Source organism: Camelina sativa, chromosome 18 (genome assembly GCF_030686135.1).
Source record: "Camelina sativa cultivar CO46 ecotype springtype chromosome 18, ASM3068613v1".
NCBI lineage: Eukaryota > Viridiplantae > Streptophyta > Magnoliopsida > Brassicales > Brassicaceae > Camelina > Camelina sativa.
Window position 1 is genome coordinate 11,774,958 of NC_141897.1, and position 21,679 is coordinate 11,796,636.

Sequence of the window (21,679 nt, forward strand, 5' to 3'; positions counted from 1 at the left end):
AGAGTTAATCGTGCTTGAGCTAGAGTAGTCTCAGGAAAGGTGACCTTCCGGGAAGTGATTGTTGGAATTGTGCGAGTGAGGACAAAACATAGGGAAAGATCATGTGATAATCTGTAAGGACTGTAAAAAATCTTTAAAGCCTCCCGGACGTAGCAAACCGATCGTTGGATACGGATTGGCTCACGGGCCTAGCGAGAGCACGTGGGCCCCATTAAGGAAGGTGAGCCCATAGACTAGGAGTGAACATGGGACCCACTTAGAGGTGGCGGTCGGGGCATTACAATTTGTATCAGAGCTGAACCCAAACGAGTGTGGACTGAGGGGACTCACAAGAGCAGGGGTGACGGGCTTGATGCAAAACGAAGATGTTGTAATCTGTTAGTGGGCGTGAATTGTAACACCCCAGTTTCATGGACACGCGGAGAGGCTTAAAAGAATTGATTTGGCTACCTATGTTACCAAAAGTGTACTTATTTTTTCAGTCAAGGATCCTGAGAGAACTCTAGATTTAAGCATGCTTATGCTAGAGTAGTCTCAGGATGGGTGACCTTTCGGGAAGTGATTATCGGAACAATACGAGTGAGGAAAAAATACAGGGAAAGATCATGTTGTGATTTGTAGGAACGGTAACAAGTCTTTAAAGCCTCCCAGACGTAGCAATCCGACCGTCGGATATGGATGGGCTCATGGACCTAGTGAGAAGATGTGAGACCCATTAAGGAAGGTGGACCTATGAATTAGGAGTAGACATGGGACCCACTAAGAGGTGGCGGTCGGGACATTACAAGGTTTAAATTAACCTTATGCAGTGTAGTATATAAGGTCTCAATCAATGATGGGTGAGATGCAAAACAATCAAGATGCAATCAATGAATACAAGTTAAGACAATCTAGAGATGGGAGTTTCAACTATCAACCTAGGGTGAAACAGAAATGCAATAAACTAAACAAATTAAAGTCAGTACTACTAAGCATGACTAAACTACAAAACAGATGCAAATTAGAACAAACTAGAATGATTCAGAACAAGAACTACTAAACGATCATGCAAACGAGTAAGCAAACAGACTAGCGAAATAAGAACCAAGATCGAGTGCTAGAACGAGTGCAGTAAGAACAAAATATTAAATGCAAGAATTAGAAACAAAAAAAGAACAATAAAGTCCTAAGGATAGAAATAATTGGTTGGCAGTAAACTTAGTCTATCTGGAATGCTTAACAAACTCACAAAGAGCTAATCCCTAGAAAATAAACATAAAACTTTACTAATTCATTCTCATGATAATAACAATCAAGTTCAATCACTTCTAGACCTAATTCTCATTAACTATAACATAACCAAACATACAATAAATTCCAATTCATTACTATCAATAATCACCCTAGGGAATTAATCTCTTGCGCTAGGCATAAAAATTTCTAGTAGTCATTCAAACATTTCATTAAACACCTTTTTGGTGCTGAAACATCTAGGATCTAATTCCAACTTCTCAGAAAGGAAAGAGCATTAAGAGCACCTAATCCAAAAGGGATTCTATGTAATCTAAGCTTAAATATCCTAAACAGACTAAATTCGTTACCAACCTAACATATCCTTAAGAACATAATCATTACTCAGAGTTAATAAACATGATTATGAACTCAACCCATAAATTGTTAAAACTTGCATATTAGATAGATAATGATGCGATAAACAACTTTATAGGAAGAAGTAAAATGAAAATTCCAAACAGAATTAAAGATATTTAGATTACAAGTATGAGGTGGCTACAAAAACCCTCGAGCTAAAAAATGAGATCTTTCTGGTCAAAGACTGACAAGCTTATATATAGAAAAGGAAGGAAGTCCTAGTTAGTGTAACATTCGTGAACCAAAATTGTGGATTTTGGGGATGGGTGTCGATCGACACCAAGGGTAGTGTCGATCGACACCAACGATTTTTGGTTCGACCAGATTGTTTATAAATCGTCGAAATTAGAACTGGCTTGGGTTGGGAAGCCCTAAACTGGAGTATTAAAGGGAGAAGTCGACTTAAGGGTTTCGGTGGCCGCTCTTTGTCGTTTTCCAGAGAGAAAACAGAGGGAGAAAGAGAGAGCTTATGAGTTTAGAGGTTTTTGGGCTTTTCTGGAATCTTTTGGTGAGATCTGTTGCTGTAGAAGGGAGTGCTATTGCTGGGAACGAAGGTGAAGCTTTTTCAGGTGTAGGATTCATCGTTTTTGAGCCAGATCTTTCTACAAAAGAGGTGAGTGCATGACCATGGCTGATCTAAGCCTGAGATCTCTTTTGTTTTGCCTGTTTTCTGTTGTTGTGGTGTTTTTCTTGTGTATGTTGGATGCTATAGGGTTCCTTTAGTTTCTTGTGGCCTTTGGGCGAGTTTTTGGACGGATTGGAGGTGGTTAGAATCAGAGATTCGATGATCGGGTTCGAGCAGAACATGTCTGCGGAGTCGGTGTCAATCGACACCAGGTGGGTGTCGGTCGACACCAACTTGTCCGACGCTTGTTTTCTTGGATTGTTGTGTTGTTTGTGTTGCTTAACACTGGAATCTCAGTTGCTTGTGTGTATAGCCTAGTAGATGGGAGGTTTTTCTATTTGTGATAATACTTACGCATCTCAATTGTTGTTTGTGGTGTAAGATTGTGAATAATCTCCTTGAGGAGTTATTCTCATTGATATGTGTTTATATAGTGTACATGAATATCCTAATAACCAAATATACTCTATACAACAGTAATGATTTTGGATATATTCATATCTTATCTAACACTCCCCCGCAGTCAGAGCGGGAGGTTGATGGGCGCTTACACTGGACCGAAATTCAAGAAACATAGGTGATAGAAGGCCCTTGGTGAAGATGTTTGCATACTGGTAAGCCGAAGGAACGTGAAGCGCACAAACATGACCAAGGGCGACGCGTTCTCGAACAAAATGTATATCGATCTCAATATGTTTTGTCCGCTGATGTTGAACCGGATTAGAGAAGAGGTAAACGACACTCGCATTGTCCCAATAGACTATCATGGCCTTAGAGATGGGAATGCGAAGTTCCAAGAATATGTTCCGTAGCCACAAAGTCTCTACAACGGTATTGGCAACGCCCCTATATTCGGCTTCAGCACTGGAGCGAGAAGTCATTTTTTGCCGCTTAGCAGACCAAGAAGTCAAATTATCACCAAGGAAGACACAGTAACCGGAGGTGGACCGGCGCGTGTCAGAGCATCCGGCCCATTCGGGGTCGGAGTAGGCCACTAGACCGTCAGTCGAGGAACGGTACAACTGTAGAACATGTGCAAGAGTACCTTTGATATAGCGCAAGATCCGCTTTAAAGCACCAAAATGTTCTTCCTGAGGGTCATGCATGTACAAGCACACCTGCTGCACCACATAGGATATGTTCGGACGGGTAAAAGTGAGATATTACAGTGCACCGGCGAGGTTACGATACAGTGTAGGGACAACGACCAGTTGACCATCGTCCGCAGGCAGCTTAGGTTTTGTGTCAACAGGTGTGAGATATGAACTGTAGTTAGTCATTGAAGCTTGTTCAAGAATCTCCATTGCATATTGACGTTGACTCAAGAATAGTCTAGACGCATTTCGATTGACCGCAATTCCAAGAAAGTAGTGTAGTTCCCCAAGTTCAGTAATCTCAAACTCGGCATGAAGGGAGGAGATATTATAGTTGAGAAGGCTCTTGGACGAGGCGGTCAGGACTATGTCGTCGACATAGAGCAAGAGATATGCCAGCTCCTTGTCGTGTGAGATAACAAAGAGAGACTGATCACACTTACTTTGTGAGAAACCAATATGTTTGGCATATGTCGTGAACCGGTTGTACCATGCCCGCGGAGCCTTCTTAAGCCCGTACAATGACTTGGGGAGCAAGCAAACGTGATTCAGCTTAGATGGGTCAACAAAACCTGGTAGTTGGTGCATATAGAAACGCATTCTTCACGTCAAGCTGATGCAATAGCCAGTCCCGTGAAACCGCAACTCAAGTACCACACGAATTGTTTCAGGCTTGACCACAAGGCTGGAGGTGTCATCACAATCCACACCGACTTGTTGGGAACTACCATTTGCTACAAGACGTGCTTTGTAACGAGCAATGTTTCTATGTGCGTCATACTTGTGCCTGAAAAGCCATAAACACCGAATAATATTAGTAGCAACTGGACGGGGAACAAGGTCCCACGTTCTGTTTTTAATTTGAGCATTATACTCAGAGGTCATGGTTGGATTCCAGTTAGTGTCCTTTGCAGCATGTACATGAGAAAACGGAAGAGGAGAGATAGTAGCACATTTAGTGTAAGTCGATGAATCGGCTTAGTGATGGCACTCTTGCTTCGCGTAGTCATGGGATTAGTAGGAAGTGGGTTGTTTGGCTGCTCATTTGGCTGTGGAGGAGGGGGGACTGGAACAGAAATTGGAGGTTGAGGAACATGACTAACCCGAGGAATAGGAGGCGGATGAACAATGGGTGGAGGCTGCTCTTGACGCACCGGTGGTGACGACAAGTAGGAGAAGGGGAAGACATGTTCATCAAAGATAACATGATGTGAGAAAATGATTTTGCGAGTGGATATGTCTAGGCAGCGGTAGCCTCTATTATCATTTGGATAACCAAGAAAGACACACGCAGTGGAACGAGGTGAAAGTTTGTGGGCTGTGATAGGAAGGAGATTGGGGTAACAAAGACAACCAAAAAATCGAAGGTGATCATAAGAGACGGGTATATCATGCAGATGAGTGTATGGGATCTCATCATTGATAGCCGAGGAAGGGATGATGTTCAGCAGATATGCGCTTCAACCCAGTACATTGGTGGCATGGACGTCTGAACAAGCAACGTACGGACCGCATTGTTGATCGTACGGAACATGCGTTCCGCCTTTCCATTTTGTTTCGAGGTGTGGGGGCAAGAGAAACAAAATGTGGTTCCTTCCGATGCTAAGTAGTCCAGCATGGGACGGTTGTTGTACCCCCCCCCACCATTATCGTATTGTAAAGCTTTGATGGTCTTGTGAAATTATGTCTTCGCATAGGCTGAGAAGTGCAGGTATCTGCTGAACAGATCAGTTTTTCGTTTAAGAGGATAAACTCAAACAAATTGAGAATAATGATCAAGAAATAAGAGATAGTATTTAATTCCACTCAAACTTGAAACAAGAGAGGTCTACAAATCAGAGTGAATAATGTCAAAACTAGAAGAGACAACAGAATTGGAAGAAACAAAAGGCAATCTCGTGTGTTTGCCTAGGTTGCATGCATGACACAACGAGTCAGTTTTATTGTTAGAGATGGAAGACGAAGAAGCAACAAGATTCCTAAGAGAATCACTACTCAGGTGACTCAACTGTTGATGCCAGACGTGACCGCCCATCGGACTTGTAGTGAGAGCGAGAGCAGGACTAGGCGAGGGTGATAGCGTCACCGAGTAGAGTGAGCCAGGACTGTTACACCGGAGTAGACGAGTTCGAGTGAGAAGGTCCTTAACAGAGAAACCAAACGGGTCAAACTCGACAGTACAATTGTTGTCATTGACAAACCGACGAACAGAGATTAAATTTTTAATGATAGATGGGCACAGAAGAACATTGTTTAAACAAAGAGGACGAGAAAGAGAAGATATACTTCCATGACCAGATTTTGTAACAGATGCAATAGAGCCATTGCTGACCTTAAGAAAAGGATAAATACTCGAATTAAAAACAGAATGAATGTTACCTTGTTCAGTTGTGACGTGTGAGGTGGCTCCAGAGTCCATGACCCACGACGGATCATACGGGTCTTGAAGACTCATTGTACTGAACGCTTATGCAAGAGCCATTGGGATTTGCTCCGCCAAGTGTGTGTGTTGAACAGTCTGAGCAACGTGAGCCTCACCATGATGTTGAGGTGCCGGACCGAGAAGACTACCAGAAGGACGTGGATGTGTATGATGATATTGCGCAAGAGGCATCGGGTGTGAACCAGGATAGTAACCAGAAGGTGGAGGCGGAAGGATATGGATAAGGAGCGCCATACGACCAGGACTATTGGTGAGGTGAGTGGAACATGTTGGAGTTGTTGTTGTTGTAATGACCTCCACGGTTATGATTGTTGTTGTTGTAACCTGCCACCACGGCCACGTGCTCGGCCACCGCTAGAGCTGTTGTTGGTGTAGCGAGGTGATTGTTCAGACGTTGTATATAGCACATCAGAAGCAGAGTGATGGTGTGGATTGGTGGGTGTTGGACGAACGATCTTCTTAGGACATTCTTCTTACATGATCAACATGGATTGGGCTACAGAGAACGACGGGAAAGGACTTTTGTGTTTGATGACATTGATGATGGCATCAAACCTGTCGTTTAGACCGTTGAGCAAGTGCATCACAAGGATGCGTTCTGTCACCAGTGAATCCACATTAGCCAGAAGGTCGGATAGGGATTTCAGCTTCATGCAGTAATCATGAATGGAAAGATCTCCAATGGTGAGATTACGCAGTTCGTTATCGAGTTGCAGAGCGCGAGCTTCCTTGTTGTCGCGAAATAGGTTTTCAATGGCAAGCCAAAGTTCACGAGAGGTACACTTGGTCTTGAGGACTGTGTCAAGGATGGATTCGAAGATGGTGCCGTAAATGCACATCTTGACAAGGCCATCATGTTCGCTCCATGAATCTTTGTTTGCTGTTGTTGGGGATGAGGAACCATCAATATGACCCAACACGCCTGAAACAACCCGTTTTTTTTTAAATAATAAATACAAGATATAATCAAGCATCCCATAATACTTAACTAAACCAAACAAACCACAACTCATCATTAAACCAGAAACAAACGTTATGCACAAAGGAAACATACTAATAATACCAAACCAATATATCATTAATACAATATTATTCCTAGCCATTCTATCCAACAACCTAACGTGACTCTAACCAAGGTTCCAATAACATAACCATACATAACCAACATCACACAAACGAGAACCTAGATCATCCTCCTCCTCATCGCCTTGATTTCACGTTCACACTTTGCCTTTACCTGCACCGCAAACACAAATTGAGATGCATGAGTATTTAATAAACACTCAGTGAGGCAATCCTCCCATCTACTGGGCTATACTCACAAGCAACTGAGATTCCAATGTTTAACAAACAACAAAAAAACTCAACAAACTAGGAAATCACGAATCAGACAAGTTGGTGTCGATCGACACTGACTCTGCAGACGCGTTCTGCTCGAAGCCGATCATCGAATCTCCGTTTCCAACCACCTACAATCCGTTCCAAACTCACCCAAAAGCTTCAGAAACCTATAAGAACCATAACACAACCACCACAAGCAAGAACAACAATACAAAACACAACCAATCAAGCAAACAAAGGATTCTCAGACTTAGATAAGCCATGGTCTTGCCCACACCTCTTTTGCAGGAAGATTCTCACTCAACCATGACGAATCCAACACTTAGAAGCCTTCTCCTTTGTTCCAAGCAAAAGATCTTCACTCCACAGTAACATATCTCTCAAGACCAGCCAAGGATCTCACAAATCTCTCTCAAAAACGTTTTCTCCTTCTTCTCTCTGTTTCTCTGACAAAAACTGCTAAAAGGACGAAATAAGTCGATTTCCCCTTTTAAACTCGAGTTTAGGGCTTCCCCTAAACCAACCACGCAAACCGGACGATTAAAAATCAAATCCATCAAACCGTTTGCAAACGGTGTCGACCGACACCACAAGTGGTGTCGATCGACACCCTAACCGAAATTCCAGAAATTGGTTCGCAGGCGTTACAATTCTCCCCCTCTAACAAAGGATTCGTCCTCGAATCTGATCACACAACCACTCATCCACAAAACTCATCACACCACCGCCGCAACGGTTTGTACCATCTAACCATCTGGTCTGCCGCATCCATGACACCACTGGTCCACACAATCCTGACCCAGCCGGGCAACAAAGCCCTGCCCCCGCTGGTCAATCCATGCCATACCCTCCCAATCATCACCACTCTGGTCCCCCCGACCAGCATACACCTGACCCTCCTGGTCAACACACAGAGATCCCGAGATTGAACCCCCATCAACCCCGAGATCCGCATTTGATCTCAACGGGACACCTGAGATTGAACCCCCATCAATCTCATAAATCCACATCCGATTACCATGCTTATTTCCACGTCATTGACACTTTTGCCAGCAATTCATCTACTCTTAGGCCGCAACCTTCAAGCCATACCGATCAAACTCTCTCAGACCCCCCGTCTTTGAGCCATACCGTCTCACCCTCGGGTCGTCACCCTCAAGATCTAGGTACTAGGAGAACCCCCATCTCCTCTGCCACCCTCAGGACCTCAATCCTTTGAGCTATCGGTATCTAGGGAACCCCCCGTCCCCTCAGGAGAACCCCCATCTCCTCATGAGTTGTTCAAGACCCCCCGTCCCTATAGAAAATGATCATAACGTCTATAAGCATTTCTCCAACCGGGACCACCCCCCCTTTTGATCCGCGTAGAACATCTCAATGCCCTACCAACACCATATTCTCTCCAAGAATATTACCACCGCCATGGCCACCCCCAGGCCTCACTACTAACATCTCAAACACTTCGGTGTTTACAAACACCCTTTCCACTGATAGTTTTTCCGCTTGGCAATTATCCACAGCAAATCATCAATACGAGCGTAATAAAACAAACAAGTACCATACGTTCGCATATTCTGATTCACCGCATCAAATGCTTTGCAAGCTGCAAATCCAGCATTTCTAATCCCCTTTCCAAAAATAGACAAGTCCTAACTATTCATAAAACTTTCTATTTTTAGAAACTTTCAATTTATAGAACTCCCAAGTTCCTTTTTCACAAGATCCACAATTGTAAAAACCAAATAACTCCACTTTATTAAAACCTCAAGTGCAATAAACGTTTAGAACTCCAAATGAAAAATACTTAGCTGAAATAAAAAGAAAGAGAAGCCAAACTAAACTCCGGGTTGAGCACCCGGTCCTCCCTTCGGTTGTGCCGCACCCTCCATCATCTGCCTCCACTTAGGACAGAAAGGCCTGATGTGCCCCTCCTCCCCACAATGGTAACACGATCGATGATATTCCTGTGGATCATCTTTCTTGGGAAAGTTTGCCAACCTGTGGTTCTTGCTTCCACATCCGAAGCACCCTCGCCCACCATGCTGCATACCTGACATGTCTTCCCGCTTCCTCTTATGCCTTTGCTCCGACTTGTTACTCTTGCTCAAATTGTTCTGCTCCAAAGTTTCCTCTGTCTGAACCGCTGGACTGACCACCACTACCTGTGACCTCAAGTCATCCTCTATCTCCGCTGCAGTCTCCACCAGCTCCGCTCTCGTAGCATAACTCCTCCATCTGCAGTGGACCCTCAAGTCCTCACGAACCGCCCTCATGAACCTCCTGATCTGTGCCACCTCGGACTCCATCGCCCAACCCCCATAAGACAGAAGTCGACTGAACTCTAAGTCCAGCTCCCGCACTGACCGAGTCCCCTGAGATAGCTGAAGAAACTGCATTTCCAATCGGTCTAACGCCTCTCTCGGGAAATACTTGCGGTTGAACTCCTCCACAAAGTCTGCCCAAGTCATATCCCTTTGCACTCTCCTAGCAGCCACTGATCTCCACCACACCTGAGCATCACCAGTCAAGTGGTGGACCCCTATGTCCACCCAAAACTCCTCAAGACATCTCAGAGTTTGGAAGTTACGTTCCACACTCGTCCTTCATGCATCTGCAGCAGTAGGATCTGTACCACCCGAAAACCGCACAGTAACCAGGTTATGCATCTCCTTCAACATAGACAAATAACGAGCATGAGTTCTCACATCTGCAACCACTAGCTGCTGTTCCTCCGCCACCACTGGTGGCACTACCTGAGCCTGAGCCAGACCCACTCCCGGTATCCGCGCCAACAGCTTTGTCAACAAGCCCGCCAGTTCCATACCTCCTACAGCGGCTCCTCTTGCTAGGATTCCCACACCCGGAACCCTAGTACCACCGGCCACTCGAGCACCGACACCGCCTGCACCGACCCCTCAGCGCCTACGGTCCTATCAGTACCACCACCGGCCACACTCATGGACCCCTCCTGGAATCCCTGCGACTCGCCGACACCCTCAATTGTCACACACTACTCAACAGACTCACTCACTACTGGGACTCTGCCCCTACCACGACCACGACCACGTCCGCGTCCTCGACCACAACCAGGAACAACACCCTCTCTAACCATCTCTTTGCACTCACAGAACAGAACGCTAAGCACACAATTCAAAACCACACATAGAGCACACACACATCTTACCGTGGAATCTCATTGAAGGCTCGAAGAGGATGATGTTAGGACTCCATACAACAAACAAATTGATTAACTACTCATAATCAATTTCATCACCCAACATCAAGTATCAACAATCATAGAGATCAATTCAACCAATTAAATCCCTAAACCACTCTACAACATCCACATAACCATCCTAGAACCTTATACGCTCTGATACCAAATTGAAGCAACCTGTTTTTTTTTTTAAATAATAAATACAAGATATAATTAAGCATCCCATACTACTTAACTAAACCAAACAAACCACAACTCATCATTAAACCAGCAACAAACGTTATTCACATCGGAAATATACTAATAACACCAAACAAATATATCATTAATACAATATCATTCCTAGCCATTCTATCCAACAACCTAACATGACTCTAACCAAGGTTCCAACAACATAACCATACATAATCAACATCACAAAAACGAGACCCTAGATCATCCTCCTCCTCATCGCCTTGATTCCACGTTCACACTTTGCCTTTACCTGCACCGCAAACACAAATTGAGATGCATGAGTATTTAATAAACACTGAGTGAGGCAATCCTCTCATCTACTGTGCTATACACACAAGCAACTGAGATTCCAATGTTTAACAAACAACAAACAAACTCAACAAACCAGGAAATCACGAATCAGACAAGTTGGTGTCAACCGAAACCAATATAGTGTCGATCAACAATGGCCCAAACATGGTGTCGATCGACACCGACTCTGCAGACGCGTTCTGCTCGAAGCCGTCATCGAATCTCCGTTTTCAACCACCTCTAATCCGTTCCAAACTCACCCAAAAGCTTCAGGAACCTATAAAAACCATAACACAACCACCACAAGAAAGAACAACACTACAAAACACAACCAATCAAGCAAACAAAGGATTCTCAGACTTAGATAAACCATGGTCATGCACTCACCTCTTTTGCAGGAAGATTCTCACTCAATCACGACGAATCCAACAATTAGAAGCCTTCTCCTTTGTTCCAAGCACAAGATCTTCACTCCACAGTAACAGATCTCTCAAGAACAGCCAAGGATCTCACAAATCTCTCTCAAAAATGTTTTCTCGTTCTTCTCTCTGTTTCTCTGACAAAAACGGCTAAAAAGGACGAAATAAGTCGAGTTCCCCTTTTAAACACGACTTTAGGGCTTCCCCTAAACCAACCACGCAAACCGGACGATTAAAAATCAAACACATCAAATCGTCTGCAAACGGTGTCGACCGACACCACAAGTAGTATCGATAGACACCCTAACCAAAATTCCAAAAATTGGTTCGCGGGCATTACAATTCTCCCCCTCTAACAAAGGATTCGTCCTCGAATCTGAATACACAGCCACTCATCCACAAAACTCATCAAACCACCGCCACAACGGTTTGTACCATCCAACCATCTGGTCTGCCGCAACCATGACACCACTGGTCCACACAATCCTGACCCCGCCGGGCAACAAAGCCCTGCCCCCGCTAGTCAATCCATACCATACCCTCCCAATCATCACCACTCTGGTCCCCCCGACCAGCATACACCTGAACCTCCTGGTGGATTGGGATATCCACAGTGATGGGTTAGGATCGATGCCCTGCAGGGCCAACTTGGAGTCCGTTTGGGTGGCTAGCGGGAGGCTAGCGGGGTCCACGGATGGTCCTTTGGGGCAGCTAGCGGGGAGCTAGTGGGGTCCGCATGACGGGTTGTCACAACACCAAAGGTGAGGCAGTGAGTTTCAAACAACTCACGCCAAGTATCATAGTTGAGCTTCTCTATGTCCAGCATAATTGGGATGTATGCACGGATCTGGGAGATGCCAAAAGGCGTGTCGTTTGTGGGTGACGATGTAGTTGTCATGATTCGAGAGTGAAAACAAAGAGAGAAGCAGAAAAAAAAGACGAGAGAACTAGGAGTAGAGGAGAGTCAAAGGAAGAGAATAGAAAAAGGTTGAAAGAAAACGAGGAGAAGAATCGAAGGAATGCGACGGCTAAACCTAGAAATTTGAAGAGAGACTAGGTCGCAAATCTGATACCATGGAAGATTGTGAATAATATCCTTGAGGAGTTAGTCTCATTGATATGTGTTTATATAGTGTACATGAATATCCTAACAATGGAAAGACGTCCGATTTCCCCCTCAAAAATATCATATCGTATCAGATCCACCCCGATCTTTGACATCGTTCTATATCTCCCCAAAACTTATATGCTCCTCCTATTTTTACCTGAATCCATAGTTCTAATGTTATTTACCCATCGAATTGGGTTTAGATAGTTTTAGAATTAAACTGATATAAAACCAATTTATAATAACCCAAATAACATATAAAACCAATTTATGAATTTCTTGTCTCACGATTCCAATTTCGATGCACGAATTCCCCAGTTTCTAACTAAAACTCCTAAATAGTTTTGGACAAAATATTGAAATTATAGCACACTAAGGAAATTGTCTGTTAGTATAAAATGGAATTTGTTTATATAAGTCCAGAATTTATTTATACAAAATGGGGTCCATGTTGAAGTTCAAAACAATTTGTGATGATCTGAGCGGGGCTCGAATATTTATTCAACGGCGGAGGTAAACAAAGGAGATCGCCGGCGTTGAAAGCTTAGGTTATCCTTCATTATTTGCTTCGTTGTCTTCTCAAATTCGCTAATGTATGAGATTGATCCCCACCACTCGATGGAGAAGGGACACCATCGCCGTGTAGGAGGAGAATCTTTCTTAACCACTATAGAAATTAACCCAACCGCCAATCACAACTCTTTTTCCGATAATCCATCGCCGCGGTCGCTCTGTTTGAGAGCCTTTTACTCGACTCTTTATGATGGGTTTTCCAAGAGATTTTGGTTTTAGAGAAGAGAGACTAGAGGAAGTTTAGATTGTTGGAACAATGAAAACTATTGTTTCAGTGTTGCAGAGAGAAGAAGAGAGAAGGCAATGTTTAGTATGGAGAGAGAGAAGGGAAATTATTATTGTTTCAGTCTCCATTGACGAAGAAAAAGAATCATAATCGATGATGAAGTAGGTTTGTAGATTTGGGGTTTTAAATTTTAGTTTTTGATTGGTTTAATTGTGAAATTGGGTTGAAATAAAATTTAATCCGGTTAATAGAAATTGTTAGTTGGTTAAGTAATTATTAAACCAATAGTAAACCGTATAAACCCAGATTTATGGGGCAATAGATGATATATGATATTTTAAGGGATAAATAACCATAAATTTGGGTAGAAATAGGTGGAACATATAAATTTGAGAGAGATATAGAACAAGGTCAAAGTTCGGGGTGGATCTGGTACGATATGATAGTTATGATGGGGAAATAAGACGTCTTTCCCCTAACAACCAAATATACTCTATACAACAATAATGATTTTGGATATATTCATATCTTATCTAACAGTGTGCAGGTATGTGACGTGGAATCATGACGATGAGGAGGAGGATGATCTAGGGTCTCGGTTATTATGTTATGGTTATGTTATTGATGTTGGAACCTTGGATAGAGTTATGTTAGGTTGTCGGATAGAATGGTTAGGGATATGTCGGTTTGTGTTGTTGGTATGTTTCTGTTGTGCATATTGGTTATTGTTGGTTTATTGATGAGTTGTGGTTTGGTTGGTTTAATTAAGTAGTATGGAATGCTTAATTATATATTGTTATTATTTTTAAAAAAAAACTGGTCAGATTGTTTCAGTTAGCTAGAAGACAAAATAGAAAGTCTGCGGGTTGGTCATGGACACGCACTCAGACACACTTTCGGTGGTCTGCTCGTCCGGGTTATGGTTGAGTGCCTTTTCCTTTTATGAAACCTCACAGTCGAGTGCCTTGACTGCTCGGTCGTTGAAACAACCAGACCCTTTTTTTAATACCCTAATATCTAGTGATCCTATACTCACTAGCAATCTAACCCAATCAAACAATAGCGGATAACATGAAACAAAACCATTAATCCAATACCCAACAATAAATAAACGATTAACCATAATTCCAACATCTAAATCATAGAACTTGCAACCTAGCATTCGTTATAGACAACCTAGCCTCCGAACAAAAGCACAGAGCAAATAACCGAGCCTCTAGAACATTCTCCTTTTCAAGACCTTGATTCCACGATCACACTTTGCCTTTACATACACCGCAACACAAAAGAGTTGCATAAGTATTCCCAGAAATATTTAGTGAGACAATCCTCTCATCTATTGGGCTATACACACAAGCAATAAGATCTCTTCATGCCACAATCAACAAACAACAAACAAACCGGGCAATACGTAAAGTAAAACATCAGCCGCCTGCTGAGGAGGGTGTCGACCGACACTGGTCACCTGATGACGACCGACACCAAACTAGTGTCAACCGACACCTACTCGACATCTCCGAAAACCCTAGCAGTGTCGACCAACACCTCCACATGGTGTCGACCGACACACACAAAACCCCTTGCACCGTCCTCACATTGTTATCGACTGACACCCTCCTGGTGTCGACCGACACCGAAGCCTAACATCATTTCTCTTCAATCAGAAGCTCTGAATCTCACCTCCAAATATCTCACACGCGTCCAGGGCATTCCCAGAAATTAATCCAAGCCACATGAGCCACGAAAATGACATAAACCTCAAAAGAAAACAATCAAACAACACAGAAAGTCACAGAAACAGACATCTTAGCTTAGATAAGTCATGGTCATGCACTCACCTTTGCAAAACAGAGAGATCTAAAGCATAATGATGAAGCTCACCACAAAAACCTTACCCAGACGTCCCTAGCCTTAGATCCACACTCTTAAAGAAGAAGACTCATCAACAGAGACAACGAATCTCCAAAAACCTCAAGAACACTCATTGGAAAACTCTCTCCTTTTCTTTTCTCTCTAGAATGTGTCAAAAGCGGCTAAAAGACTTGGGAAGTCGAGTTTTCTTTTTATAAACTCGAGTCTTAGGGTTTCTCTAAACCGACCACGCAAACCAAAAAATTAAAATCGAACCGATTAACTCGTCCACATAAGATGTCGATCGACACTACCAACAGTGTCGATCAACACTCTCACCAAATTTTCAAAATTCGGTTCAAGGGTGTTACAGCCGTGTGCAGACTCGAGTCCTCTTAATTTCCTATTTGAGCCTTGTTTCCTTTGTTGAGCGTCTCCTCATGCTATCAACTCCTTCTTAGTGCTTCCAAATCACCTAATACACCTATTTATGCAAACAAATATATAAATGCTATGCAATTCTACTCTAATGCATAAAATATAAACAAAATACATGAAAACATGAGAATCTAACCCTAAACAATGCTAAACCGGAGCTAAATACATACTAAAACAAGGTAAAATGCATAGATATCAATTGCACACTTTACATGAAAAAACTCCCCACTACACACCAAATCTTTTCTAAGTTGCCTCTTTAGAACCCCTTACATATTATCTTTTGAAGATGTATTGTATATAATAATGGTAAACACTTTCTTATCCAAACCTCATGCTTTCAATAGCTCCATCAGTTTCATAACCAATGCAATACCCGAATAAAGTGGAGGAAAAACACAAAATGATACTATCTTTACTTGTAAATTTCAGTTTGCGATATAATCAGCAGTCAAGCATAAATACCTCCATAGTGATTGCTCTCCACAGGTCAGTAGTCAGACAAATTCTACCATGAATCTCACTTAAAATCTGCCTAAATGTGTCTTGTGTCGCTTATTTTATTTATTCACATCATTTATAATTGATACAAATATTTTGCATTGGTTGAAATAATTGTTTGATTTGATTATTGTAATCAATGTTAATATGCACCAACTACAACAAAAAAAAAAAAAAAAAAAAAGATTTTAATTTTGCATTAGTTAATATTTGCATCAATTTATTAAAATGACATTAATATTTACATTGGTTATAACAAGTTATGTAAAGTATTTACATCAGTCATAAATAATTGATGTTAAAATGAATAAAAGAATGTTTAAGTTATTTTTAAAATAAATTAATTTATTAATTAAAACGAAAGCAAATTATTAAATTCATTTGAGTGGTCTGAAAATCAGAACATCTTTCAGAGTAGCTTATTAAATTTTACATTTTTGACACCATTAAAAACATTAAGGTCATTTCATATAGAAAAACCTATGAATCCTTTATTTTGGAGTGCAAGTAATGTACGACATTAAAAAATGGAGTAAATAATTGATGTTAAAATAAATAAAAGAATATTCTGACTCGATTACATAGGCATGCTCTGCAAAAAATGTCCTGATTTTCTTTCTCTTGGTAAGTTCCATTCACATTGCCTCACAAAAACAATATTAGTTTCCACATCAAGATTTGCCACATAATTGATACATTCTTGAGATAGCTTCGTTGAGACCACCATCCTTCAAGTTTAACCAAAACATACATCAAACAACAAAATCTTATGTTTTTCATCCATGTTTATGCCAAGATCTCATGTTCAGTTTAATCATCAACGTGTATCACAACTTCCCTAAATTCCACTAGAGCACACGACATCATATCTCCATTTATATTTCTGAATCTCACAAATATTGTTGGAAAAACTCCAGTAAGCCCATAGATGGTTGGAAATAATGATCTAGGACCATCTATTGGATGGTCCGATAGGTACATAAATGCTTCTATCATCGACTTTATTTCATCTTTTTGGCTACTCTTGAAGTAACAACTATCTACTCATTGTGTATCCAAAATCTAAAATATGTGGTCAAGGTTCTTGTATGTATAAAGAAATCCGTTTTCTTTCCTTGTCTTTAACTTTCCGGTTAAATTAGTTGTGTGAATTTTGCTTGCACACATACCTTTGTGTCCTTGTAAAATTGTTTAAAGGCAAAACAAATAGCAGTTAATATTAGTTCAATTAGTTGTATAGTTCACAATTCTTTGCTTTTTTTTTTGGTCGTTATGTTGTTTTTTTCTCTCTTTTTTGTTTTCTCTCAATATTTTTCATTTTGACATTTTATTTAACAAAACATGTTAGAGATATCTTTTTGTCGTTTTCAAAAATACCATTTGTTTGATCATTTTTATTTTTGCTATTTTTTACATAATTACAATGCATTAAATAAACTTCTAGAATTTTTTTTTTACGTTTGTATTCTCTATATTACATTTAGGGGTATATAATCATGAGAAAGTAAAGTTTAGTATATTTGGAGTTTTTGGGGTTTAGAATTTAGTTATTTTGTATATTAAAAAGGTATATTATCTAAAATAGACAATAAGAGAGGGAAGACTAACATGTATGTTTGCCGTTGTGCTTCTGTCTTCTCATTGATATAGTTAATTAGATCGTAATTCCACGTTGTTTGTTTTGTGCAAGCTTACCCTCCCATTCTACTCATTCACTCTCTCTTCTGTTTCGTTCATTTAACGATGTTCTTTCTAAAAGCTAACTTACTGATATATACCTACCCCGTATGGCGGTATCATGTCTATCTTAAACATCATCCCCTTCATAGTCCCATATGTTCCGATTGAGAACACCATTCTGTAACCAGATTTGGGCACAGGATAGTTTGTTTAAGTTCTTACTAGTGGGTAGTCACTAGTCACTAAATAGCCATATATCCTCTGTGGCCGATCTAGTCGAATATACTGGATCAGAACCTCCGGTTGATCCAACATCCAAAGATATTCCTCTGATTCAGGAGTTAATGAACTTGGCAAACTAGGAATGGTACTTATGCCACAACTGTTTCAGGATTTGGTTTTAGTCAGAGTTGGCTTTAACATCTTTTATGTCACAACTGTTTCAGGACTTGTTATTGTATAAACAACTGTTTATTGACCGCATAATTTGCATGGGTCTCCAATACGAATTGGTCCAAGGCTCCAAGCCAAACCCTTAAAGATTCTTAAAGTACTTGGAGCGGATCCTTGTTTATTACAAGTCTGTTTTATATTTTTATTTCAACAGAGTAAAAGCCATACACACCAAGAACACAAAAGGTACCACAGAAATTTATAGATTTCAACTTTTACTTTTTGGGAGGAATGCTACTCTCTAAGAGATTTGCAAACTTAAGCCTTGGTGTCAATACTCATGGCTTGTGCTTCTTTCTGAGCTCCTTTCTGCACAAATCACAACGATTATTACAAACATGAATTATTTGTTATCAGTTCAACAAAGGCTAACTTTTCCCTATTAACGCTACTTACGTGTGGCTCCAACAATTTCGACAACATGTTGCTGTAGAATTTAGCATCTTTCTTGTTGTACTCTTTCACTTTCTCCTTCAACTTCTTATATTCAATCTTCACCTCCCTGGAGAAACATACATATTAGAATACATTACAGCTGGGAGAAAAAAAAAAGACAAAGAACCAATAAAACTTTACTCACTTGTTGTCTGGATCAATTTCAAGAGCTTTCTTAATATCAAGCTCAGCCAAATCGAGATCAGCTGTCTCCATGTACGCATGTGCTCTCCTATACATCGCCTTCACATTTCTACCATCCATCTCCAACACCTATACACACATTTGTTTCATTCTTTACATTTAGCTCTTCTTCCCTAATTAGAATATCCAAAATTACTGACACTGAAATATTTTAATTTACCTTTGTGGACAATTTTGCAGCCTCCTTGTAATCTTTCAGTTTCAGCTTGCAAGCTGCATTGTTCAGGTTACAGGCAATCTTCAAAGCTTTTGCTTTCTTTTTATCCTCTTCATCAAAAGCTGAGTCATATTCTATGTACCTGACACCCTGCAACCAAAATCTGATATTAGTTCTGAATCCAAATATGCAGACATTGTGGAGGCACAAGGATCAAATCCAAACCCTCTCGTATCTCTTTGAAGCTCTTGCGTATTTTCCGTTCTTGAACAGTACATTTCCTTCTTCCTTCTTCTTGCCAGCGGCTTCTATCTTTTCCTTCGTGTCCATGTCCCAAGACTCTTTCTCCTGCATCAGTTCAGACGAAGATGATATCCTTTAGCACACCAATTACCTTGATCATGAAGAAAGAGGTAACACTTAGAAAGCGCTCTCACCTTGATGAAGGATACCAGCTCGACCTCGTAAGATACAGTTGAGTTCGGTGGTATGACAGCCAGCTCCTGCTTTGATTCAGAAGAACCAAAAGCATATTCCGGTGAAATCATGATGAATGCCACCTCACCCTTCTTCATTCCCATCACAGCTTTTTCGAACCCTTCAATTACTTGTTCTGCACAGAACACCATCCATCCTCTGTCACTTTTAATATCATAGTTCGTGAGATGCAAAATACAAAAAGGAAACAAGATTCCAGGCTCTATATATGTATGTACCTTCATCAGTTTTGAACTCAAATGGCTCCTCTTCATCATGACCTTTCTTCAAGAACACAGTTCCATCTTGAAGTTTACCAATCAACTTCACTGCAACAAAACAACACAAATAGGTTATCCGATGACGCAAATTTAATATAGCATACATAAGCTTTTCAGATCAGACTCATAAAGATACTAACATTTGACAACTGCTCCTTCATTGGGACGCTCATATCCTTCTCCTTCTTTCAGTATTTTCTTAATGACCTTCTTGTCGTCAGTCACTTCCACCACAATCTTCCAAGAAACCAACTCAAGATCAATCTGAAGGGTCGCATTTGGTGGGATTGCAGCTTGAAAACCATCAAAAGCTGGTCTTCCAATTTCCCCAAAGCCATCTGTATCAGTCACATACACAAGTCAGACCATATCTAAATTCACTGCATCGCTGCAAACGAAAGGACAAACAACAAGTAAAAGAAACTCACATTGTGGCTTCACAGTTAGAAGAACCTTCTCCCCTCTTTTCATGGTTTTGACAGCTTTAGCAAGTGCAGGACATAAATGGCCTATTTCACGAAAAGTCTATCAGATCCTTATTCCAGTTGCGTATAACAACATTACCATCCGGATAAGGAAATAAAATACTAACCCTCCTTGACAGTGAACTCTACACCATCAGACTTTCCAACAATGGTGCCATCCTCAAGCCGAGCTTCATACTTGACTGCAGCAATATCAATACAATTAAACCAATCAGAACCACTGTCTACAGGATTATGTCTCATAATAAATTTATGGAAACAAAAGAAAACGCACCGTAAACCGCATCAAGGTCCTTAGGCTTCTCCCATTTTTCTCCTTCCACAATTACTTTCTTAAACACCCCACCATCACCACATATATCCTTAACACTCCTCCATGATATCAACTCCACATCAAATTGAAGAGTAGCGTTCGGAGGAATGGTTGGAGGCGAACCAGTTTCTCCATAAGCCAGCTCAGGAGGAATGGTGAAAACAGCATTTTCACCTTTCTTCATTGTCTTGATCCCTATATCCCATCCTTTTATCACATGTCCTGACCAATCCAGACCAAAGAAATTCAGAACTCAAAAAACAAAAATAACCAAACAGTCTCTGGCATACAAGAAACGTTGTTGGCATCAATTTCACAGGCGATTAACCACAAAAAAACTCAATATCGATAGATGCTGACCAAAACGTTACTTCACAAGAGATATTACAGAACAGACTCTGAATTTGAACAAAATAACCACAAATCCACACACAAAACCAACCTCAAAAGTGACTACAGCCTACAGATCGTTTCACCAGAAGCTTCCACATATGGCCAAGCATCACTACACCAGCCAAAATCTTAATCTAAAAGCAGATAATAGCAAACAACTTCCACAAAAACACAAAAATATACCTTGGCCAAGAGTAAATTTGAAAGGAGTTCCTCTGTCACGGCTTGAATCAAACTTCGTCCCATCTAACAAAGTTCCCGTGTAATGCACTGCAAAAGAAATCAATCTCAGAACCTGAACACTCATACATCATCAGATCAGATCAGATACATAAGAAAAAAAAGGACTAAGTGATTCAAATATATACCTTCAACTTCATCTCCGTTCTCAGGCGTATCCCATTTTTCACCTTCCTTAACAAGCTTCTTCTTCAATCCTGATTTCCCAATCTCCTTCTCCTCGCCGATCTTCAAATAAGGAGCTGAGTCAGCTTCATCGTCTTCTGGGAGATCCATATCCATATCCATCTCCTCCGGTTGTTCCTCTGCCGGAAACTGATGCATGTCGAAATCGTCTTCCATTTTACTGATCAAAGTTGAAAAGATGAGAGTGAAATCGGATTACAAAGAGAGTGTTGACAAAGATGAGATCGATTGAGGAACTGCGATGAGATTTTATAGAGAGAAGAGAGAGTGTTTTGGGGGTTTCTAGAGAATTCTGATTTCATTGTATCTTTGAATGAGACAGAGATCAGAGCCCAAAAGAAGATTTGTCCCGATGTTTCTAGATACCGTTACCGTGAATTTTCTT

At 41.1% G+C, this 21,679-nt stretch overlaps 2 protein-coding genes across 2 annotated transcripts; both read right to left on the reverse strand.

The window, feature by feature from the left end:
* Positions 1–6,264: 6,264 nt before the first annotated feature.
* LOC147922781 (uncharacterized) lies at positions 6,265–8,142 on the reverse strand. The gene is made up of 2 exons (XM_087497778.1): positions 7,980–8,142; positions 6,265–6,713 (listed from the first exon to the last, which is right to left on the reverse strand). The coding sequence occupies exons 1-2, from the start codon at positions 8,140–8,142 to the stop codon at positions 6,265–6,267; spliced, it is 612 nt and encodes a 203-aa protein (XP_087353904.1).
* Positions 8,143–18,125: 9,983 nt separating this feature from the next.
* On the reverse strand, positions 18,126–21,669 carry LOC104760835 (peptidyl-prolyl cis-trans isomerase FKBP65). The gene is made up of 13 exons (XM_010483805.3): positions 21,237–21,669; positions 21,052–21,138; positions 20,437–20,697; positions 20,270–20,344; positions 20,106–20,186; positions 19,818–20,015; positions 19,636–19,725; positions 19,357–19,532; positions 19,145–19,267; positions 18,923–19,069; positions 18,704–18,831; positions 18,520–18,625; positions 18,126–18,432 (listed from the first exon to the last, which is right to left on the reverse strand). Exons 1-13 carry the CDS (start codon positions 21,448–21,450, stop codon positions 18,382–18,384), a joined length of 1,737 nt encoding a protein of 578 aa, XP_010482107.1. The 5' UTR covers positions 21,451–21,669; the 3' UTR covers positions 18,126–18,381.
* Between the last annotated feature and the right edge of the window lie 10 nt (positions 21,670–21,679).